At 53.2% G+C, this 8,748-nt stretch overlaps 1 protein-coding gene across 2 annotated transcripts in view; it reads right to left on the bottom strand.

The window, feature by feature from the left end:
* LOC113202197 (putative mediator of RNA polymerase II transcription subunit 26) overlaps positions 1-8,055 on the bottom strand; it is a 31,642-nt gene extending 23,587 nt beyond the window's left edge. For both annotated transcript variants that reach the window (XM_026416310.2, XM_026416314.2), the window contains exon 1: positions 7,988-8,055. In XM_026416310.2, coding sequence (XP_026272095.2) covers positions 7,988-8,012 — 25 coding nt within the window. In that variant the 5' untranslated portion in view covers positions 8,013-8,055. The remainder of the gene's footprint in view (positions 1-7,987) is intronic.
* Positions 8,056-8,748: the final 693 nt, after the last annotated feature.

Raw genomic sequence — 8,748 nt, 5'->3', positions numbered from 1 at the left:
CTCACCCTCCCACCTCCCTCCCTCCCTTTCTCCCCCTCTCCCCCCTTTACTCCTACACCTTCTCCCCCCTGTCCTGGCTTCCTGCGCGGTGGATAGGGACCTCCCGGCTGCTCCGGATGCTGAGTTGAGCGACCGCGATGGTCATTAGATCATCCCGGGAAGATCAAGACAAACACGCGGCACAATAGGAAGGTCGTTCTCCCCTAGAATGCGCACTCACTCACACTCACACACACACACACACACACACACACACACACACACACACACACACACCAACTGATACCGTCAACACATTAAGCCGAGTACCCTTAACAACAACCGCTACAATGGCCCGGACGTGGCGCGCGAGGAGCCGTTAAAGGTTGTTGTCTCAGCCTCGCGTGTGTTTATGGCTGAGCCTCTAAAGCAAGTTAGTCCTTTTTCTTTTCGCATGGACGTACCCAACCTCACGTGAGCGTCGTCGTCGTTGTCGCCTTGGCGCTGCTGCGGCGGGACGGTACGACGGGACGGGGTTGGACACGGCCTCATGCGGGAGTAATGACGGACCCGCAGAGGCTGCTCGGGGGAAGGGAAGGCGAAGCAACGCCGCCGCCGCCGTCCTTGGGGACGCGCGCCCAGTGAGCGAGCGGGCGAGTGGACGCGAGGGCGCCGTCCTCTCCCAGGACAGGAGGAGGTGGCTACTGGTGATGATGATTATATTGGCAGCCAAGGGATCCATGGGAAACTCTGCCGCCGCGCCGCCGGTGTCCTCGCTGCTCTCCCAACCCCTCCCCGGGGGGGACTCTGATTATTCGCAGGTTATCTTCCTCTTAGTGTTAATAGAGTCATTAGGGCCCCTGCTGGCTCTGCTCGGCGTACACTCACACAATACGGCACACACACAGGTACAGGCGCCCTTACTCCAGGGGGGGCTAATAGCAGCGCCTAGGCGCGCGCTGACGTAAGGCTGCAAGAGGCGGTCCCGCTGCTAGGCTAGGCCCCCCAACAAGCTCGCGGCCCGAGAAACAAGGTTCACCTTTCATTCAAAACGAGCGCCTCTCTCGGGCTCATCCCCAGCGCGGTGCGGCACGTGTGTGTGCCTCTGCGGCGCGCGTATACGACTTGCGAAATGTGTGGCACCACCTTACGCACGGGCCACTTTGGAGGTGGAAGGCGAGGGGAAAAAACCACGAAATGGAAAATATGAAACCGAGCAATACCCACCATGCTATGGCATTTTGCGTGTTTTGTCATTAGGAGTCATCAACAGCCCTATTACACCACAACTTTCAAAATTGTTTTGAGAAATATTACGTTTGCCTTTTTATATTTAGCGCCTTAGCATACTGACATTGGCCACGCGAAAAGCGCAATAGATAAAAAGAAGCGCCAAAAGGCATACGAAAAGAAGCACACGGCGAGTGATGCCTCAAAACACACCAAAAAACAAGCCAATGGCCTTACTTTACAACACAACCCCCCTGCAACCATGCTCTTTGTCTATCTCTCTTTCTTGCCTAGTCTCGGTATGTGTGTCTTTCTCTGTGCTCTGAACTAGCCTGGTTCTCTGACTCGGACCATAAAGAGAGAACGCTGGGGTGCCAAGAAAAAAACACCTCGGCGGTCGTCACCTCTTGTGCTCCGCGCGCTGCTCTTACCCTCTGCACAGCTGTGCCTCACTCGTCCCAGAGGGGCTTCATAATGCCCCCGGCCTGGCGGTGCAGTCTCTCTGCTGCTTGTCTGTCTTTTTCTCGTGGGACGTGTTGCGGTTGCCCAACGGCGCCGCCCCGCGATACACCGATTCGAAGGTGGCCTCGTTACCCCCGCCTCGGCTTGGGGTGTGAGCCCCCCCTGGACCCGCCAGCCTCGCCTTTCACAGAGAGATATGAGTTTGTAATTACGATACGTTCTCTCTGACAGTTGGTCGGTCGGTCCGCGCGCAGCAGAGCGTCTTCTTGTTTCTTCTTCTGCGAATCATCATGGACGGTGAGATATGAATCACAGCCGTATCCGTGTCTCTCACTCTCTCGCTCGCTCTCCTAGCTGTCAATCTTCCGTCGCCGCCGCCGCTGCAGAGTCTAGCAGCATGAGCCCTCCAGCCACCAACAACACTTCCTGCCTGCCAATAATGACCATCAGCAGCGCATTGTCCCGCGGGAGAGAGAGATGTATTGCCGCGCGTCCTAAAGCCATCCGATATCAATATAAATATAAAGTCCGAAGCCGCTCATTATAGTCGTGAAGCACTGCTGCGCGCGCCGCACCCCCCGCCTGACATAAAACCGATCCGTCCCGAACGGCTGCCTGCGCTCGCGGTATCCTCCTCTGGCGGTCGCGTACATGTGATGGCAGAAACAAAAGCACAGGATAAGAGCGAAAAGGCAGACGAAAAAAAACGACTCGTCTGTCGCACTCTTACCCTCACACACACACACACACATGCGCGCTCGAGGGAGAAAGTATAGCGCGCGAGGGGGGGTTATGGCTTTTGCGATTTGAGCGTCCTGCCCTCTGCCGACCCGGCGGCGCGCGCGGCACTTCGGCAATAGGGAAGACAGAGATACGTCCCGGGCCGCAACAGCGGGGCCGAGGCGCGCGGCTCAACAACGGATAATAACTTTCTTAATTTTCGTTTATGTTTTCAGGCGTTCATAATACGCGCCTCTATCACGCCCAGCTGCAAAGCATCCCCCGAGGCAATCCTCGGGTCGCGTAAATTACAAAGAATAAACCACCCCACTCTCCCAATAGCCTCTGCGCTCCCTCATATGACCGCGCATGGCAAACGCAAATCGTTTTAGAAACGCGCCATTGAGAAAAACAAACGAAAACAAAACTTTCGTAAGTTACCACTTGCTCCAGTTCCTCGCAGTGTACTGCCTCTGCTCCGATTCAGGCGCAGAGAGGAAGCAGTGCTGTGCGAACAGCGACTATACTCTCCAGGTCGGGCAGGCCGGCCGGTGTAGTGCAAGCTGCAAGCAAGCCCTCCCCGCGCGCGCGAGAACTGATCGGAACACAATCGATTCCGTTCCTCCTCCGGTACTGCCACATATATCGAACACGCAGTATCGAGAGCTATCGAACATCGCCCGAGGAGGGCGATGCACTTCCGCCGTGCCGTGTCGCTGCGGGTCACAATGCCCACGCGCTCACACACACACACACACACATGCACGTGCTACTTCCTTATGGCGAGCCGGGCCAGGCCGGGGCTCCGGTACCGATATCTCGACTGTGACGACGCGCCAAACGCGCGTTTGCAGGGACAAGTGTGAGCAAAACGTTTGACATCGCCAGAGCGCGAGTTCCATACGTATGGGCGGTAATTCACACACGCGCACGCGCGTGTCTGACCAGTGAAAGCTGCCGCCGCTGCTGGCGCCGCGCAGAGCCACTTAATTAGACTGTTGAGAGCGTTTTGAATAGCCGGCCAGGGAGTTGGACCAAACATTAGTGGTTGAGTAACTGCGGGCAGGCAGTGTGTTCCCATGAGAACTAACGCGTGGAGGGGGGGGGGGGTCAGAGGCACTAGTCATTTAAGTGCGACTGTGTGTGCGATATGGCTCATGCTAAATTCAAGGTCCAACGTGAAGAAACGAGAATGTTTGTTTTGTTAAAGACCTTCTCACCACCCCTACAACCAAAGAGAAATTCTTACATACCCGCGATTTACTTTTAGCGTTATACAACCTAGAATTTACTGTCGCTATTGCACGTCGATCATGACAATAGCCTCTATAGGCGGGGAGGCGAAGGGAGGAGCTTGGCGGCGCTGTCCGCTGGCTGGGGTCAAACAAATGAATCGTAGAGAGAGGGGAAAAGGGGGGGGGGGGGCAATGCAACATCGGGAGAGACGTTTACCCGAGTCGGGATGGGACGACGCGAAATGTAAACGAATCGATTGGAACAGGCGGCCAGTCAGTCAGTCGGCAGCGCGGGACCTCTCGGGACCCCGCGGGACCCTCGGAGATTGGTCAATCATCGAGATGGCTCTCGGGCAATCCAAATAACTGCGGGCTCCAGGACAGTATAGTCCAGGCCCGTGAGGGGGGCGGTGTCCACTCTCGGCTAATGGCCGGCGTTACGAAAGCTCCATTATCAAATCTGATACCATCCCGCCGATGATGCCCCTTTGTGTGTCATCGCGGGTCGAGCCTCATTGCCTCTATTGGCTCTTTGTTGATGCACGCGCACGCCCGGGGGGCTGGTGGTGGCCTCACTGCCTATTGCCCGAGGGGTGGACCACTCGGATATTCCATGTACATACTGAGAAATATTCCAAAAATATTCCAGAAATCCAAAAAAATCCAAAAGGTATTCCAAATATTCCACAGAGAATTGCCAGACATTCCAAAAATATTCCATATATTCCACAGTACTCCAGATATTTCATGTGCACCAAAAATCTGAGTCGTCGACCTCTAATGCCTCTTTGTGATGCGTGGCCAGGGGCCTGCTGCTGCTGCTGGCCGCGCGTCGTGGTGCAGCATGCAAACTACATAATCTTATACGGCTCCATGCCGCTTGCCTCGTAAAATTTGTCAGAGGCAGTTCCCCATGGTGCGCTTCACTTACACGAAACACGCCTCACGAAAAATTTGAGACGCTAAGTGGGTGACGTGGCCTGCGTGCGGCCGTGCACTGCGCGTGACACTCATGTCTGAGCAGCCGCGGCGGCGGCGATGCGGCTCGGCGTGGTGAGCTGTGAGCACACGAGTGCCCCGGGGGGCTAGCCCAGCCTTGCTCATCCTTGGGATCCGGGGATAATGATGACTGACACACACACACGCCGGCGCGCGCAACGCCCCCCGAAAGAAACCGAAACCACACGTGCTCCCCAAACTGCTTGGTTGAGACATAACCAGACGGTCGTCATCATAGCTGTTAAACTGCGGCGAGATGAGGCGTGAAGAAGACAGATATGATGGAATGAAATTGTAACGAACAGTCTCGTCACCACCACAACCAGAAAAGCGCGTCGCTCCCCCTTCCACTGCTTTGAAACATTTGCCATACAAAAAGTGACGTTAGGATTTAAACTCAAAACTTGCAAAAGTCTTATGACACTTTGTTTTGACTTGGAGTTCTTATCGACGAGCAGAAACTGACGAGTCTGAAATAAGCAAACATTGCTTTTACGGTGCCATGGGGCTTCTAGTCAGGGTTGGAGTCAGACCAATCAGTGATTAGCGTCTTGTTAGACTCGGGAGAGGCGCAGGGAGATAGGCCTTTCTGCAAGCGGTGTTTGGCAACTTGGCATCTCGTGTGGATACCAAGGGAGAGAAAGAGAGGAGAGAGAGAGAGAGAGAGATACGAAGAGCCTTCGTTGCCTAGCTTCTCGTTTACATGGTTAGAAAGGGGGGACACGTTCGTTCCGTATTTCTGATTACACTCGGCGTCCTCTCAGAGCAAGGCGTTACGGTAATCCGTCTTGACAGGGCTGGACCCGCCTGCCGTGCCCCCTCTCCGTCCCGTCCTTGTCCCACTGTTCTTCCTCCCACACTGTTCCACAAATTCGGAATGCTTTCTCCTCCCTCCCCGGATGACGCCACACTCCGGCATAATACTTTTTGATCCACGGCGCTCCTCGGCGTGGGCCGGCCGCCTTGCACTCCCCTAATTTGTCGCGCCGCCGAGTTTCGGCAGGAGAGGCTCCTCTTCGCCCGGGCCACGCGCCGCCACGCCCCGGAAAGGTCATACGGGGGAATCGGGTTTCGCTCGCAGCTCGGCGCGCTCTCCTTTCTCTCGATGTAATCTTAATTATTTATACGCGAGTGAAATTACCGCGGTGTTGCATCACATGTCGTTGACAATTATTAAAGCCAGCTAAAGATGAGCCATGGTATTTTGAACTCCAGGTATACCCTGGAGAAACAAATCCTGACATATTTCTTTAGATATATTTGGTTATTTCTTAACACAGTCGATAAAAGCAACACCAACTGAAAACGTATTCTTCGGTAATTTTCTCACAAGACCTCTACGTATTAAATATTATACAATTTAACCAATACATTGTGATTTTACGAAGAAACTTAACAGAAACGTGTTGACTTTAACTTGCTATCTATTGCCAAACATTATAATGGCTCTACTCCTGAAAAAATTGTAGTTGCTTAGCAGTTACTTAATAAATAACGCATTGCTAGTTAATTAAACATATATAGCACTGTACTTTCCTATGTATAACACTCTTATTTTACGTATCAAAACCAAAACCTGCTCATGATTTCGATCGCGTTGAAAAAAAATCTCAAATTGACCGTTATTTGGAACTCTGATCTAATTTACTTAATTTTTCACGGAATTAGAATTTATTTACAATGCACTAGAGGGGCCACTATAAAAGCACTCAAACTTGCACACACGTGACTTATGTAGATCCCCGACCATAGCTCTGTCCCCCAAGTACTCGGTCGCGGTTTTCGTCCCGTCAATTGAATGCAGTTTCCCTCGGCGGCACTCCCAAGGCTGCGACTCGCCCCCTATGACCCTCCGTGTGTCGGGACCACGCCACCTCGCCGTTACCCAGCGCAGCGCAGCGCGGTGTCCAGCAAATCGATTTCGTCAGCGCAGCGCGGCCCGGCCGTCCTTAAGCTGGGCAATCAGCGACTCGAGAGCTTCGTGAAGACCCCCGGCCCCGAGGCGCCGGTGGGGCTGGCCGGAGTGCTTCGTGCGCGCGGCGCCGCGACTGCGCTGGGCTGGGCCAGCACGGCACAGCCCGATCCACAAAACCGTTACAACTTTTTTTGTCAAAGTACATTTTGTTTTCTTAGCGAGGGACTTGTTACAAAAGCAATTTGCTAAAGCTTTGACGCATGAACTATGCAAACCAATTTACTAATAAAGCGATACAATATTTGAGCAGCTTTGTGGAGTTTTCCAAGTTTTATGTACACGAATAATTCAACAGTATTGATTACTTTAAATAGACCTAGGAGTTTGTCATAACTTGCCAGTCACAAGAGTTTATATATCCTGTCGCTTTACACCCCTGTACAACTAAACTTAGACAGTTAATATTTTTAGAATTACAATGGTTTTGTTTCTTTCAGTATAAAAACGGTAGTACATTTTAGTTAAAGTCACCAATCCAAGAGCATGAAAGTGCAATTTCTTTAGGAAAGCGTTCAAAGGTTCTTTATGGCGGTAAATAGAATTGCCTTGTTTTGTTTTTTTTAATGCCTTTGCATCTTTTCAATAAAGCTGAAGCTCCTTTCAAACGTGTAAAATCCCTTTTATCAGTATTGTAGTTTCAAGAAAATTACGGAATACATCATAACTGAAGTAACAAAGCCGAACAAAACATCGTATAACAAGTCCTTTGTAGAAAACTCTGTGCAGTCACACGGAGTCCCGTAGAGGCACAGCAGATGAAATAATCCAGGTAATCCGAGGGCGATGACGTCGAGGTAATCCGTGTCCAGTCCACTTGAGGCACTTGTTGCACAACACTTTGAGGCACTCACTCGCGCACACACGCACGCACACACTTTGCACTTCATCTTGTTGCGCTGTCACCGCCACTTGTGTCGCTGTGCGGTCCTGGATCCGGCCTGAGTCAGCATCCCCAGGAACCGCCGCCCACGCAGAGTGATGAGGCGGCAGTAATGGCCCAAGTCCTCCCCATTTTGTCAACTTATGTTTGCAGTCAGATGTTGACTGAAATCCGACTTTGACTTTCGACCCAAAACCACACTAAACCCAAGCAGGGACCTCGAAAGAAATTTATTCGGCTGATTGACCGGCCTAGTGAAAGGTGGACGACTTTACTACGACCTACTGGTTAGCTTTAGCTTCAGTAAATATCTCTCAAAAATCTTTTATTTCCCTACAGCACAGCACATTTTGTTCGCTAAGAGGCGTGTGCAGCGCCGATGGAGACTTGTACGCGGGAGGCAGGCCGGGTTAAAGAACCAGAGCAGGGAAGTCCCGGGGACGCGGGGCCTCATGGCAGAGGACCAGGCAGAGCCATGGGCAGAGCCATTGGGAGATCAGGACTTACCGATTAAGCTGATGGTATTCCTCATGGCGTGATGTTCACTCCCGGGGAGCTGTGTGGTGAATGCGGGGTCCTGGGCGCCGCATTGTCCCAGGAGGCACGGGGTCCACGGGGCGGCCGGGCGGGGGCCGGGCGGGGGCCGGGCGGGGGCCGGGCGGGGGAGGGGGGCGGCGAGAAGAGGACCCTCCGGGAGCCCCCACCCACCGGCCCATCGCGCGGCGGAGGGGGCGCGCAGCCGTCTCACTCGCACTCGCGCGCCGCGGTGGGGGAAGAGGGTCGCACTGACACACTTGTATCAGGGATGCAGCACGGACCACTCCGGTGACCCCGCTGACATCATCCTGGACTCCCTGGCTGGTCAGCCGGTGCAGTGTGTGTGTGTGAGAGCGAGTGAGCGGCTGCCGGGTGCGAGTGAGAGGCAAGGAGACCGGTTGCCTTATAGCAGTATGCCACTCACCCATTCTGACGGCGATCTCATGGGGAATTCGCGTTGCAAGCTTATTGCTCGATGGCATTTTTTTTTTCTTTCTGCGCCTGTGAGCACGCCGCCTCATTTTTTTCTACACGACTTACAATAAAAGTATCCTTATTGCATTTTTCTAAACGGAATCTTTAGACTATACTTCCCTATGAGGATTCTATTTCCCACGGCAGAGACTTATTCAAGCCTAAATGTGCCGCCTCTGTTGTCCGGTTTGGTCATGTCGTGGTCATACACATATTCCCTTTCACCGGATTGGCAGCCTTGCGACACGCCGGTCTGC

Source organism: Frankliniella occidentalis, unplaced genomic scaffold (assembly GCF_000697945.3).
Source record: "Frankliniella occidentalis isolate FOCC.00 unplaced genomic scaffold, Focc_3.1 Scaffold29, whole genome shotgun sequence".
NCBI lineage: Eukaryota > Metazoa > Arthropoda > Insecta > Thysanoptera > Thripidae > Frankliniella > Frankliniella occidentalis.
This window is presented reverse-complemented; position numbering and strand designations above follow the sequence as displayed.